This window comes from Equus quagga, chromosome 18, assembly GCF_021613505.1.
Source record: "Equus quagga isolate Etosha38 chromosome 18, UCLA_HA_Equagga_1.0, whole genome shotgun sequence".
NCBI classification, from domain to species: Eukaryota; Metazoa; Chordata; class Mammalia; order Perissodactyla; family Equidae; genus Equus; species Equus quagga.
Window position 1 is genome coordinate 3,011,183 of NC_060284.1, and position 14,938 is coordinate 3,026,120.

The 14,938-nt window shown below is 53.9% G+C and overlaps 1 protein-coding gene across 2 annotated transcripts in view; it reads left to right on the plus strand.

Moving 5' to 3' along the window:
- The first annotated feature begins 284 nt into the window (after positions 1-284).
- The window catches only part of ROR1 (receptor tyrosine kinase like orphan receptor 1), a 356,964-nt gene continuing 342,310 nt past the window's right edge, over positions 285-14,938 (plus strand). The window contains exon 1 of one of the 2 annotated variants that reach the window (XM_046645640.1): positions 285-701. In XM_046645640.1, the coding sequence (XP_046501596.1) occupies positions 611-701 (91 nt within the window). In that variant the 5' untranslated portion in view covers positions 285-610. The remainder of the gene's footprint in view (positions 702-14,938) is intronic. The other variant, XM_046645642.1, reaches the window with a different exon arrangement.

Sequence of the window (14,938 nt, forward strand, 5' to 3'; positions counted from 1 at the left end):
CAAAGGGGAAACTGTATGATATCCATAAATGTTCCATTCCCCGGGGTCACACGGCTAAGAGTGGCAGCGCTCAGACTGCTGGAATCTCGCCTCCTCACTAAGCCACTCAGCCACCACCCGTCTGGAGCCTGGGTGTCCCTGGGTCCCGGGTCGGCCGCGGGCGGGAGCCGTGGGGGAGGGGAGGGGAGGGTGCGGGCGGCGCGGCGCCGGGAGCGGAGGCGGCAGCAGAGGGCGCTGGGTCGCCGGCCTGGGCCCGGCTGCCATTGGTCGGGGTGGGCGCGGGGCCGCGGAGTTGGGGAAAGTGACAAGTTGGGGAGGCTGAGCGCAGGGGCGCGAGCGCCGAGGGAGGAGCGCCGCAGGCCGCCGAGGGAGCCGGACGGCGGCCCGGCCAGGCGCGCTCTTCCTGCCCGGAGCCCGAGCCGCGAGCCCGCCCTCCGCCAGCGCCGCTGCGACAGCCCGGGCCGGCCGGCGAGGCGAGGCGGAGGGCAGAGGGACAAAGGGCTTCGCAGACGCCCCCGCCGTCCTGCGGGGAGCGCGGCCGGGCCGAGCCCGTGGATGTGCTGCGCGCGGCCCGGGAGCCGCCGCCGCCGCCGCCGCCGCGAGAGGAGGGATGCTGCGGCCGGGCCGCCTCGGGGCGCGCCCGCCGCTCCCGGTGCTGCTGCTGCCGCTGCTGCTGGCGGCGCGCGGGGCCGCTGCCCAAGGTAAGAGCCGCCGCGCCTGCTGTCCCCCGGCGCGGGGCCGCGCTCGGGGCGGACGCGACCCGGGGCGCTGGGGAGGCGGCGGGGGCCCTGGAGCCGGCCGCGCGCGGGGGCGCCCCGACCCCTCGCTCGGCGCCCCGCGGCGGTTGTCAGCGCTGGCAGGAAGCCCGGGGGGCTGGGGGTCGTGGGGCGCCGCGGGCACTTTCGTGCGCTTGGTCCCCCATCCCTCGGGGACCCCCAGCGCGCCCCGCGGGGTCCGGCGAGTCTGCCCCGCCCCGGGGAGCCGCCGTCCCGGGGAGCGCGGTCCGCGGGGAGCTGTATTGCCGCGGTGCCTGGGGGAGCCCGGGCTGTCCGCGCCGACCCGGACAAAAGCCTTGCCTCCGGGGCCCGGCCGCCTCGCCTCCCCTCCGCCCCGGCTCCCGGCCCTCGGACGGTCGCGATGGAGGCCACAGCGTGTGCGCGGCCGCCGCCACTTTGCAAACTGTGCTGTCAGGGGCGGCCTGCTGCTGCGGAGAGCTCGGAGTGTGCACGTGTGTGCGTGTGTGTGTGTGTGTTACAAACAAGGGGGAAAAGCCACTAATGCATACTTGATTTTGGTAATCTCCAAAGACAATCGCGACAGTTAGAGAAAGGCTCCGCCGAAAGCCCGGGCGTCTTGGCTCGCGGCGGGGAGCCTGGTCCTGCGGCGTCCGAGCCGGCACACAATGAGAGGGAAGCCCCGCTGCGCCCCCCGGGACAGCCGCGTCATTCTTCCAGGGTTGGAGGGGGAGAGTTGGTTACAGTCCCCGGGGTCTCGGGCCTCACTTTTAACATGCATCCCTTCAGGGGGTGCTGGAGCCCCCGGATTCCTCCCTCCCCCACTCCGGCGGGCGCGGGCCCTGCGGATAAGTAGGGCTCTGCTCTTTTATCATGCATCTTTCATTTTTAAGTTAGCGCTGTGCTTAGGAGAAGAAAAGGCTCGGAGCTGTTTAGGAGCCGAGGGGTAAAGATCTATTCGCTACACAGGCTGATTACAGGATTAGCTTTTACTAAAATCTGGCTCATAATTTTCACGATGGAGGACGCACTCTGGAAGGAAGGTGTGTGTGAACTTTGATTTCCTAGAGTTGATTTTGGGCAAGTGGGAGCCACGTTTTCTGAGGATGGCTCTGAAGCTGATCCTCTCGCACGGTGGTGCCAGCCTGGAGGCTGCTGGGTAAACACAGCTCCTAATTGTAATTAAGATGTGCGTCAGCAGGGAGTGCACCTTCCTGATGAGAAATCCTAATGAAATGTAAACAGCCCGGTCACAGAGTGTTTGCTTCGTGATGCCAAACATCTGGCCCCCTGCCAGGACATCTGGGTGGAAAGTAAAAAAGGGGCCGTGCTGCCCACACATTGTAAAGCCCCTTCTGACGCCAGGGTGCCCAGCAAATTCAGGTGGAGATGCCCCAGGGTTGACTGTAGCCAAGGTCGGCTCCCGGCCTGGGGCCTCCATTAATCCGGTTATATCCTCTGTGGGCTCTTACTTCTATCTACCCTTTCAACAATGGTCCCTTTTCGATGGTGGGGGATGGAGGGCCAGGGGTGCACCTTTCTTTGGTTATCTGCCTTAAAATGCTTGTCCCAGCGGCGAGTCTGCTGAGTGTAAAGACAGTTTTGTTATCAGCAGTCACCTAAATTCTGTCTGGTTTAACTGTCTACAGGCTTTTAAAAATATTTTTAAAAAAGAGTATTGCCTATTCCAAACTCTTTAATAATGAGCTCGAATCTGTTATTATCGTCTTATTTGTCATCTCAGAAATCCCTTTCTGTTTCTGTGAATGTTTGATCTTTTCACTGGGGACAAGGCTTCTGGTGGAACTCAGATTTGCTTTCTTGTCTGATCCAAGATTCTTAAGGTAACGCATTCAGCCCCTGGCTCAGGAAATCAGCTTATGGGGAGATGTGTTTCATTTATTTATTTTTAAAAAAGTGCTCAGCATTTCTCCCATCACTTTTGTATTTTGTTAGCCAGGAGGAGCACACCTTTAAACATATCTTTTCTGGTCTCTTCATCATTCATCTCCCCATCCACCTCTTACCTCCCCAGAGCTAAACCTCTCTAAGAAGCTGAAGCCGTTGTAACTGTGCCCAGAACTCAGGGCCGTTGGAACCCACCGGGCCTTTCTCAGAATCCCGTCTATGCGGTGGTTTGGTGGCGGTCAGAGGTAGTGGCCTGCTACTGTGTTTGCTGTTATTTCGTGAACCTTCCAAGGCCAGTGTAATGGGTGTGTGTCCTGTCGACTTTTAGATTAGGAGCCTCTTGAGGGCAATAAGACTGTCAGCTTTCCCGCTGAAAACACTGAGGGCCAAGTCAGCCGGCCCCAACTTGACTGGAGACAGCCAAAAATCCTTGAGGGGAGCGGCGGGGGGGGGGGGGGGACCACACAGAGGCCCAGTGGCCCAAGGGTGTGGTCACACTGCTTCTGGCGGTGTGTTGGAAATATTTCATTTCCAGTGTTGCTTCAGCATATCTGGGGGGCCGTTTTGCTCCTCTGGTGCCTGCGATTATCTTTCTGATATTTGGTTAGGAATCATTTTAAAAACTTAATGTTGGCTGTCTTTTGCCCCTCCATCTCCCGCGTGGTGAGCATAGGCCTCAAATTAGACTTGAAAGTTTCTAAATGGTGTGTCACTTGCATCCATTAGTATCCAATTTGGCTGTGGTTTGATGGTGACCACACAGCACATTTCAAATATTTTTGAAAATTTTACACAGCATCCTATAGAGAACGGAATGCTTTCTAGATTGTGTGTATATATTAGCGTAAATGCACGTCTGCATATAAACGGCATATGAGTACATAGATGTATAGTAAGCGGTCCATAGATTTTTGTTGAATGAATGGAGAATAACTTTTTTGGTCATGTGTAAAATTGTGGTGTTATTTGCTTTTCTTAGTGAAAATGCAACGTGGCCTATTTTCATGGACTTTCCCTTTTCTCGCCCCATCTTCCAGTTTGAAGGGAGTGTAGTAGAGCTCAGCGGTTGTGAGCACAGGCGCTGGAGTTTGACAGACATGGGTTCGAACCTTTCCTCTGCCACACACTGGGCGTGTCCATTAGTTTCTCTGAGCCTCGCCCGAGCGTCGTGGGATTTAAGGGGAACCCTGGGTGCCGAGTGCTGGAGAAGAGCACCCAGCCCAGAGGGTCTGAACTTGGGGTACCCAAAATTGAGGATATGCGAACCCCCCGAAATAATATACAAAATTTCATGTGCATTTTTGTGGTTCTATGTTTCTAGCTATAATCTAATTTTCCAAGAAAACTGCAACCCCCAAAAGATAGGCACCATTGATTTGGACTGTTGGCTGCCTGGGGCGATGGGCTGCTTTCCTGGGTAGGTTGTGGGGGTTGAGGGTCGGTGGCGGGTCCTGGGCCGTAGCCCAGATCTGCAGAGTCCTTGCAGCTCTACTTCACCTCCCTTTCCAGTTCCTCTTGCGCCAGGCCGGCTGTTCTTGGGCCTGGAGAAGCTGAAGAATGGTGCCAAGTCCTTTGACCTCAGCTAAGAATGTATTTCCCTGAAACCAAGCATTCTGAGATGCCTCTGTCTGTACGATTTATTTAACAAACACTTGCGTAATCCTTACAGTGGGCCAGTTGCCATTCTAAGCATTTTGCAAGTATTGACTCACTGAATCCTCACAACAACCCTATGAGGGAGACGGCCTAATTAGCTTATTTTAATTTAGGCACAGAGAGGTTAAGTTACTTCCTCAAGGTCACACAGCTAGGAAATGATATGCCTGGGTTTACAAACTCTAGGAGATCATGCTCTTAGCTGAACCGCTGCCCTAGACAGCCTCTCCTAGTTTAAGTCTTAAGATTTACACTCTCTTTATGGATGAGCCAAAGGTGCCGTAGTCCCAGGATTTCCAAGAGCGGCAGAGGGACGTTTTCTGAGCCATATCTAGAGGTTCTAAGAGATGACTGGAGACAGTCCATTTCAATTTTCCTTCCTGCCCTGGAGTTCCCTGAGCTGGTCTTGCTGTAACGGACAGAGAGCCTGGCCATGGCCTCCACGGTCTGCCCCTGTGATCGGAGGAGTTACATTGTTGTAATGAACTGCAACTTTGATGCGGTTTGGGGGGTGTCTCTGGCGGGTCCTCCCCAGCAGCGAGGAGATGGACTTTGACGCAGTGCCCCTGCCTTTGCATCTCCGCGTCCTGCTCGGGTGCTCGCTGAGTGGGCTGATTTCTCAGAGCGCTCCCTAGCGGGAGGGCTGGCTGACCAGCTCCAAGAGCCCGAGTGGACCAGGCCTTGGCAGATCCAGCCCCAGCTGGGAAACACTCAAGTCTCTGAGGCCTCTTTCTCAAACCGAAGGGCCTCAGCCTGGCCTGGCCTGGCCTCCGAGGTGTCACAGGACAGCCTGTGCTGTGGACACCCGGAGAGAAAGGAATAGTCTTCTAGGAGTCTGAGACAGTTTTCTGGAGTCCAGGAGGAGGGGATGGTGGGGAGTGGGGCTTGCGGGGTGGGGGTGGGGGGGTGGGGGGGGCGGAACTCTTCGAAATCCTTAACTAAATGCAGCTGCTTGTTACACGGAGCCTGACTTGCATGCCAGGAATATCTAAAAAGCTAACGAATACAAAATAAAAATAAACAGCAGTAAAAAGGCCCTCTCTTTGTTGCAGTCGGCCCGGTTGGGTTTTGGGGTTTGTTTAGGAACGGGATAATTGCGGCATCCACTTTGTTTTGGTAAGGCAGTGAAACGTGGATGGCTGTTATGTCCCGGGATGCTACCACCACCTAAACTCCTTCCTTCTCTCCTCCCCCCTGAGCGCCCGGCACAGACGGCCACGGGGCCTGAGCCTCCAGCTGTGGCCCTAAGTGAATTACATGGGAGGAAGGCAGATAATTGAATGGGCTAATCTTGGCAGGGCCTGCGGACTTCACACCCCATCTCTCACTAATAGAAAGGCAGCAGAAGGCTGCAAGATCCTCAGATGAAAAGCTTGTATAACAAGGCTCGGCGTAACAGTAACTGTCTGTCCATAAATAAGGTTCTGTGGGGTTTTGATCCAAAAGCTGTTGTTAGAGACTGATAAGCTGAGCCTCATGATGTTTGGCCTTCTTACATTTCCTTTTTTCCCCCCTCTCTGTAGAACCATAGTTTTTTTTTTTTTTAAGAGGGAAAAGGGACCTAAAAGATCAACCGGTCCAAAGTGTTTATTTTCTCAAGTGTTTCTGTACAGAAAGGACCTCCTTTGACAGCCATGCGGAGAGGCAGTGCGGAGTCGCGGATGGGGTGGACTGGAAGGTGGACCAGGGTCTGAATTGGGCTTTGCTGCCTACTGGCTGTGTGACCTTGGGCAAAGTTCTTTGACTTCCTGAGCCTCAGTTTCCTTCTCTGTGGAAGGGGGATGACAGTAATAGCTGCCATACAGGACTTCTGTGAGAATTAAAGGAGATGATGGGCATAAGGCACCCAACCCAGCGCCCTGGACCCAGTAGATGCGCATGGTAGCTACTGGCATTATCGGGAGGTTGCAGGAGAAATTGGAAAATTAGGCTCCAAAACAATGATCATTGTGCTGTGAGACAAACCAAGACTGAGAGAGCAGCCACCGTTAGAGTATTTTAAGACTCTTGAGTGTTGGGGAGCACATAGACTCTAGACCTGAGCGGAACCCAGGCCAGGGCTGGGGACCCAACGGGAGGAGATGACACTGTGCAGTTTTGCAAAGCCCTAAAACAAAGGCTTTTTTCAGAGCAGCGAGCTCTTGGGGGAAGAACCACCCGTCCTTGGGGCTTGGTGTAATTCCAGAATCCTGCAATGGGGAATGTTACATTTCAGGGACCTCTGCTTGTAATCTGACCGTTTTTAACTTCAACATCCAAATAATCTTGCGGAGCACAACTTGAAAGAGCAGGATAATGGCCGGAGGAAAGAATCCTGAGGTACTCTGTTAGCCATTTAAGATTTTGGAGTACAGAGCAAAAAAAACCCTTCACGTTATCCAAAGAGAGAAGAGTAATGAAGTGCGTGGGAAGGGGCGGGGGATACCAAGAACTTCTAAAGACCGAGGCAGGGTGTGTGTTTTTATTTTTATCTTTCAACAGGAAAGCTTGTCAGTCAATGCATTTCAACTAACATTTATTATATATTTATTATGTGCAAGATACAGTGTTAGTGCGCAGGAGTCAAACATTATCCTTGCCCTCCAGGAGAGGCGGAGGAGGGAAGTTCTTACTTTTTAAAGAACCTACTATGTGCCAGGCATAGTCTTTAGAGAGATTAGGTTTCTATGTCCCAGCAGCCATTTGAAGTTGGACTTCAAGCCCTCTTTACAGATAATGAGATCGAGGCTCAGGGAGGTAAGTGTCTGGGCCAACCTCACATAACTGTTAGGTGGGGGTTTGGCGTTTGAATCTACACATTACAGCCTAGGTATTTGGACTCTCGAGTGTGCGCTGTTTCTGCCATCCCTGAAGTGTAACTGGGGGGATGGGACGCACAGACATGTACCTCCACCTGCCAGCGAGCTCCCCACCAAGTGACGTAGAGGAAAGGGATGTGAAAACGTGCTCTGGGACACGGGGCAGAGGCGTGCATTGTCTCCCGGGGAGCTGGGGGCCCGGGGAGAAGGTGAGTGTCCTTCCCAGGCCTGTTGTGAGGGTGCCCTGAGAGGACGCGTGGAGAAGCCTCAGCCTGAGCCCGGCTGGCGAGGGCTCTGCTGTCGTTGGCTGCCAGAGGGCCCGCTCGGGATTTATCTGCCTCAAAAGCCGGTGTGCTCGGTCCCTGAGCTCCTTCTCCAGGGGCATGTGGGTTTTGGAAGAGAAGGTGGCTGCGCAGTCCCCAGAGAGAGGAGGAGACGCCGTAACACTTTCTCGCGTATCTTCCTCGTCTGCCCCAGTCCCCTCTTTTGGACTCAGCTCTGCTTTGGGTGGGGAGGGACTTGGCCCCTGTGTGAATTTGGGGAGAATCACGATGCCTGATCACAAACTACGACACTCCCAGGGCTCTGACCGGGTCTACCATGTTCCCCCTTCGTTCCCTGATCATGCCTTTTCCATGAACTTACTGTGAGCCAAATATTTTGCTAGTCATTGGTGATAAAAAGGTGAACATGGCTAGACCCTTGCCTTGGAGGGGTTTTCAAATGGCAGATCTATGATGGAGATTGCTGGCTGGTCACCACATCTGTTTCCTTCCCTTCCTGGGCACGTGGCTGGACTGCATTTCCCAGCTCCCTTGCAGTTCAGAGAGGCCATGTGACCAAATATGAGCCAGTGGAATGACCTTGGAAGCAATGAGTGTCATTCTTAGGCTTGTCCCATAAAACTTCCCTGGCAGGATTGCTGTGATCCTGGTAACCCTAGATGTCCTGTGTCGGGGACACCACCTGGTGAAATCAGCCATCCGTTAACCGCTGCACAGTGGAAGCTGCCCACCCGTCCACACTTGTGTAGATTTAATGTGAGCAAGACATAAACTTCTATTGTAGTGAAGCTGAGATTTCAGGGTTTATCAGTTACAGCTGCCAGTGTTACCTTGACTAACATTATTTATATAACTAATATTATATATATATATATATATGTATATACGGTTGTAAACCATAGTGCACCATGAGGTCAATTTTGTGGGTCAGGACCAGCATTTTCAGATAGACTATAGTAGGAAATATTGGCGTGCATTCGTTAACCAGATGAATATTGTTTTAGGAAACTTCAGCTTCAGTTCTGTGTATGCTGGTTTGGGTTCTTATTGGGCTCTCATGATCAAGAGTTTGAAAGTTCCTGGTCTAGTGGAGGCAGACAGGCCAACAGCTCCGTGCAATGGAGTGTGGTTTTTATGACAAGAGTGGTTAAGTCCCAGGGCTGTAGAGACTCAGGTACGGAAGTCCCTAGGAAGCAGAGGTGGCAAGAAGTGTTCATTTTTCCAGTCAGTTGGTAGTGGCGGACTGGGGTGCAGTGTTAGGCAGGATTCTGAGGTTTCTTTCTCCCAGAGGCTCTAGGAGAGAATGCTGCGGTCTGATAGCAACATCTGCCCTGGGCTTGGGGAGGAGGAGGAGAGGCTCAGACCTAGTTTAATCTGACCACTTCACATGCAGCCTGGGCTCCTTCCAGTGCGTTGAACCCCTTCCCAAATTATTCATGGCACACGTACAGTGTCTCTAGCACCCTGCTAAGCACTGTGGGGAATCCAGAAGAACTATGAGGAGCCCTTGGAGAGTATACCTGTGAGGGGCAATAAACTAGGCAGTTGTGAAATAATTATCCAGCAGTGAGCGCAGAGCTGGCAGTTGTAGGTGCAGAGCACCAAGGAGGGAGCGGTCTTTCTGGAGGAAGTGGGATCCGATGCGAGCCTTGAAGGATAGGGAGGACGGAGATGGGAGAGGAGGAGAGGATCTGGTCTCAGCGATGAAGAAGGAAGAGGTGTCTGTTGAGGGTTTTGCTGTGAAGGGGTGAGGGAGGGGCGGAGGAAGCGAGGTTTTCCTGGAAGCATGAAGACTTATCTTTCTCTCCAAAAGAGTGCCCCTGGGAGTCACAGAGGCCGTGCATTTCGGGGCTGCTTGTCAGAGGTATGTTGTGCCTCCCTCCCTCTGCTGTAGCCGTTTCGCTTTGCAGGGCAGGCCCCTGAATCCCAGTGCATCCTTACCTGCTTGATGGAAATCATAGCAGTATAGTCATGGTTAACTCAACAAGCATCCCGTGTGCCAAGAATCATTCGAAGTCCTTTAAGTATTTTAACTCACGTGGTCTTCAGGGCCACCCCAGGAGGTAGGCACTAATTCTTATCCCCATTTTCCAGATAAGGAAACTGAGGTGCAGAGAAGGTAAGTAAGCTGCTCAGGAGCACAGAGCAAGTTAAGTGGGAGAACCAGGATGGGAAGCTGGTTGTCCTGAGTCCAGGGCTTTGTCCTTGATCATTATGCAGTACTGCATCTCAGTTTTTTTTTTTTTACCTCTGTCTGATGATTCAAATTCTCTGTAAGATCCCAGCCAAATAGCTGAGTCAAAATAATTAAAATTAAATCCTCCATTTGTACAGGGCTTTGCAGCTTACAAAATTATTTCATGTATAACATTACCGTTAATTTTCCAAATAATCCAATGAAACAGGATTTCTTTCTTTCTCTTTCTCTCCCTTTTAAAACTAGGCTGAGAGGCTGGCAGCTCTCCCGAGGTCCCTGGCGCTGGGGGAGCCTGTCTGAGACCCAGCCTCCGTGACTTCAGGCTCCTGGCGCTCTCTGCTCCAAAACACTACCTGTGTTTGGAATTCCTGACTCTGAGATACTGAAACGTGTCTCTTTTCACCAGCCAGCGAATTTGTCTGATGCTCCTCAAATTAGCTATTGTTTCCAGAAATCGTTGTGAGGCATTTGTGGAGGAGCCTGGTGCTAGGATTCCTGTAACCTGAGAAAGTTCACTTGCAAATAGACTGAGAGAAGGTTCTTGAAAACAAGGAGTTTCCTAAGTGGTTGGCGAGGCAGCGGGTGGAGGAGCCTCGAGTAGAAGGACTTTGGCCTCAGAAGGTCTCCGGGTGAATCTGGGCTCCCGCCTTCATGCCGGTCAGCAGACCACCTGACCTCTCTGAGACTCGCTTTCCTGGCCTGTGAAAGGGGAGCATCGTGGCCCTGCCCTGGTCGGGTGAGAGGGCCGTGGGTGCTACATGGAGGGTAGCAAGGGCATGTCCTCCTTGGGGCATGTCCCAGGAGGTGATGGGGCAACATTTCTAAACCTCAGCACCTTTACTTTATAATATAATCATCTCAGGGGCAGACACGGGAACTTTTAGGTTACGATTCTATTACTATTTCTCCAGGACGGGCTTTCTGATGCTCCGCAAAGGTTAAACATCCCAGGGTGAAAACAGATCCTGCAGCCTGGAATCTGTCTAGACCTTGAAAGGCTGCCCTCTGCTCTGCCTGGGAAACTGAGGCCCTTTCCTGGCGGGTTCAGGCATCACAGCCCAGCACTAACTCCACTTTTCTCCATGAGCGAGATTATATCCTCACCTCTCGGGTTTCACGCCGCCTCCAGGAGGTCACATTGTTGACGTGATTTTCTCTCTCCCTGCAGAGGGCGGGTTGTTCTCCCTTGCCCCACCTGAACTCTCAGTGGTGAGAGAGAGCCCTTCCTGTGGACTCTGGAAGAAAGCGGGGCTTCACTCCGTGGTGGCTGTTTGCCTCCTTCTCTCTTCAGAGAATTGCTGTGTGTTGTGTAGGAACTTCCCGATACTGTGATTAGCCGTGTAGACTGCTGACACCTCACACGGTTGGCGATGATGGTCTGCTGGTGAGTGGCCGTCTTTTTCTCTGGGCTGCTCACGGTGCTCTGCGCCCTGCAGCCCTGGCCCTGGGCTGAGGAAGCAAGTGCTTCGCCCGTGTGGATAATCTTCAGAGTCAGGACCTGCTCTGGGCCCCCGGTAGGGGGACCCCTGATAAAGAGGGGGCTCCTCTTCCGCACCGAGCAAGGGAGGAGCTGAGCGGAGCATGCCCAGCTTGTCCTACCCAAGTTGTCAGTAAGTCACTGTAGAGTGCTGTGCCCCAAGCCCCTGGGAGAAGTAGTGAGGAAGGGGGCAGAGAGGCCAGCACTTAACACGGTTGGGTTCCCTCCCCAGGGCTGGGTGTAGGGAGCAAAGCCTTCTCCCTCACACTGGCTGCAACTGGATTACTTTTTGAGGAGTAATTGCCGAATTCCATGGCTGTGTTGGGGTTAAAACTGTATGTATAGGTGAGATGGTTTTGTAAATAAGCCTCCCACATCTTTGCCTCAGGACTCGGGTTTGGAGAGTTTCTTAGCTAATCCAGGATGTGGGCGACAGCGTCTCCCCCAGACCCCCAGAGTCCAGTCAACAGAGAGTCGCCCGCTCTGCTCCCTGCTGGTGTCAGGACGAAGGAAAGAAGGGACTGACCTTGTTATGGGGAGACTGCCGATCATACCCCCTGCCCCCCAGCCTCCCTCTGATGGAGGAGCCCCTGTGGAGAGAGGGTGGGGAAGCTGGGAGAGGCCCTCGGCTGTGTCCCTGCCCTGGAAAGAGGCGGGCTGTAGGAGAGGATGACTCCCACGCTAGAGCAGCCATTGCTGAGCACGGCTCCATCTCTTCAGCATCTCTCCGAGGCTTTCTGCTCTGGCCCCGTAGACTCAGCTATGTGCAAGGTTATCGTGTCCTCACCATGCCCACATCTTACCTCACTAATCCTCACAACAAAATGACGTGCTATTATTGTTTTTTTAACCTAAAAGGAAGCAGTTTTAAAACTTCTTCTCATGATGAAAGATATGTCCATTAAAAACGAAATCAGAAATGTAATATGAAAATAAAAATCACCCACAGTCCTACCATCTACTACCACTCAGAGATAATTCTTTTTTTTTTTTTTTTAGTGAGGAAGATTGGCCCTGAGCTAACGTCTGTTGCCACTCTTCCTCTTTTTGCTTGAGGAAGATTGGCCCTGAGCTAACATCTGTTGCCAATCCTCCTGTTTTTGCTGAGGAAGATTGTTCCTGAGCTAACATCTGTGCCAATCTTCCTCTATTTTATACATGGGACACCGCCACAGCATGGCTTGACAAGCAGAGTGTAGGTCCGTGCCTGGGATCCAAACCTATAGTATCTGGTCCGCCAAAGTGGACTGCGTGAACTTAAGCACTACTGGGCCAGCCTCAGAGATAACTTCTGATAGTGTTTTCAGATAGATTTATAAAAGGAGGTCACACTTTTACTCTCCAGAGGAAACTGAGGCTCAGAGATGTCCTGTAGCTTCCCCAGCATCCTGTCACCAGCTGCTTTCCCCTCTGCCCACTTCGTTATGGGCAGGGCCTGGATCTGACCGTTTGGTCCAGCGCATTTTACTCAGCAGGAAATCACCAGATGCATGGGATGAATGCTACATTCGGTGTAATGAAGGGCTGGGAGGAAGGTGCATACAGTGAGTTTTGTGGATCAAGAAGAGAGAGGTGAGCATCGTCGGAATGCCTGGGAGAGTCTTTGGAAGGACATGGAGCCGAGTGAGGAGCTCGTGTGGACTTGTTTCCTTCCATTGTGTGGTCCCCTGCGTGGCCAGAGCCAGCGATAGGGCCAGCTGAGTGCTTCCCGCCATCAGGGCTGGGCTCAGCCCCAGACTTAATCATTACATTTGAGCTTTTCTGAAAATGCAGGTCAAAGTGAAAACGTGTCTGTGTGGCCGTGGCAGAGGGGCAGAGGAAGAGGCGCATGGTAGCCGGAAGGAAATTCACAGGTGTTGGGCAACGGGAAGTTAGGACCTGAAGAAACACAGTGGGGGCGTGAGGGCACAGTCAACAATATTGTCCAGGCCCCACTGCCGGGACCTTGGGCGGCCTCCAGTCTGTCTGCTCCCCTCATCTGGCGCCTTTGTACTTGCTGGCTTTTCCATGTCTCCTCCCAGCCCATCAGCTTCCCATCCTTCTGCTCTGGCTCGGATGTCCCTTCCCTGTCTGGCTGGACTAGATCAGGTTCCCACCTACCTGCTTTCATAGCCCCCTGTATTTCTAAATATTCTTTCTTATAATCTGTAATTAAATATTTATTTGTGCAGTTATTATTTTTGTGATATCTTCTCCATCACTGGACTGGGTGCTCCTTACATCGGGGTCGGAGCGGGGTCACAGCTAGGAGGGGTCCTGCTGCCAGGGGAGTCCACTCTGCCTACCTGTACCAAGCTTCGTTCTCACTTCCTAGAGCCTGGGGGGACTCCAGTCTGCTTTGCTGTTACCGTCCAGCAATTTAAAAATGCATTTTTGAAGCTGACAATCTTAAGGCAATCTCTTTTAAAAGATGAGGAATCCGACCCGTCAGAGCCCGTCTGGACTCAGGTCCCCTGCCGTGGCTCTGTCTGCAGGGGAGCAGTGGGCAGCCCGAGAGCCAGGCCATCTTCCCAAGATGGAAAATCCGTGACGACTCTGGGTTCTGCTGCTGTAAATTAGGGTCACTCTGCCCTCGATTGGCAACAAATTAAAATTCTCCCTTACAGTCCCCTTTCTCTTCTTTCGCGTTTGCTGTGTTTGAGAGAAGCTGTGGGAAGTCCTGGCACCCTGCCGCAGGGGAGGGCTGTGGGAGCCTGCAGGCAGGTTTGCGCGGTGGGGCCGGCTGAGAACAGGGTGCTGAGGGGTTCTTCCCTGCCCTGAGCATCCTTCTGCTCCCCCTCTCCCCGCTTCCTACCTTCAGGCGTCTGAGAGGGTTCTTTACTAGGGCCGTATCCCCTGCGGACCTCTCCGGCTCTCCTCTTTCTCTCAGGAAGCAGAGGGGAAAACGCTGTTTTGAACTTGCAAGCAACGTGGATGCCGGTATGGCCGGAGAGGCCTGTGTGTCTTTGCCCTTCCTGCAACCCCTCTTCTTAAGTCCCTGGAGCATCTGCTTCGGGCGGCCACCTCTCCTTCTCGCAGGAGAGAGAGGGAGCTAGACAAAGCTTTGCTTGGGCTTCTGGGGGCTGGGGCGGCAGCGGGCAGGGGGAAAGGCCGGACGGTTTCTCTCTTGCCCACCTGTGTCATTCAGGGGGGTGGTGGGTCGGCCTGCGTAAGGCCCGCCCAGTGGGTGGCCGGCCCAGGTGGGGAGAGCCCTAGAAGGGCTGGCCATGCGGAGAGGGCGCGGCCGAGGGGGGATCCGGCTGATGGGCAGAGGGGGAATCCGGAAGGGTGTCTCGGGCCGCGTCCCTGGAAAACACGCTTCGGGGAGGCCCTGGAGCCGTGACCCGTCGGGCGCTTTTTATCCCATTGGTAATAGTGGATGGGTTTGTTTCCACAAATGAGTCCACAGAAACCTGCTGTCTGTGATGTTTGGTGCTCCACTGAGTGATAACCGTGTCCCAGGCCCTGTCTGTGGGCCAGCCCCCCGAGCCTCGGCTGTCCCCAGCCTCCGCCCCTCCGGGACCCGCTCTGCTCACAAGCCGTGCTTCAGTTTCCCATCTCTGCGTGGGGCTGATGCCGCCCTCCCTGCAGGCCGTGGAGGATGGGAGGAGACAGGAGGTAAGAGGCCTCGGTCTGCTCAGTCCCCTTTGAGGTGTGCCTGCTCCTGGAGAGTGGGTCCGGGGGCGTCCTCGAGTCGCTCGCAGATTTTCGTGTGGCTGGGGCTGTGCCAGACGCTGGGCGTGAAGTGGGGAGCACAGCAGAGACCCTGCTCACAAGGAGGCCCCAGTAAAGAAGCAGGTCTCCCTGGGGGGACGGGATGCGCTCAGGAAGATGAAGCAGAGGGACAGAGCTGGCGCGGCGGGCGGGGGCGGGTTTGTGGGGAGGCGACTGTGCAAGTACAGGGG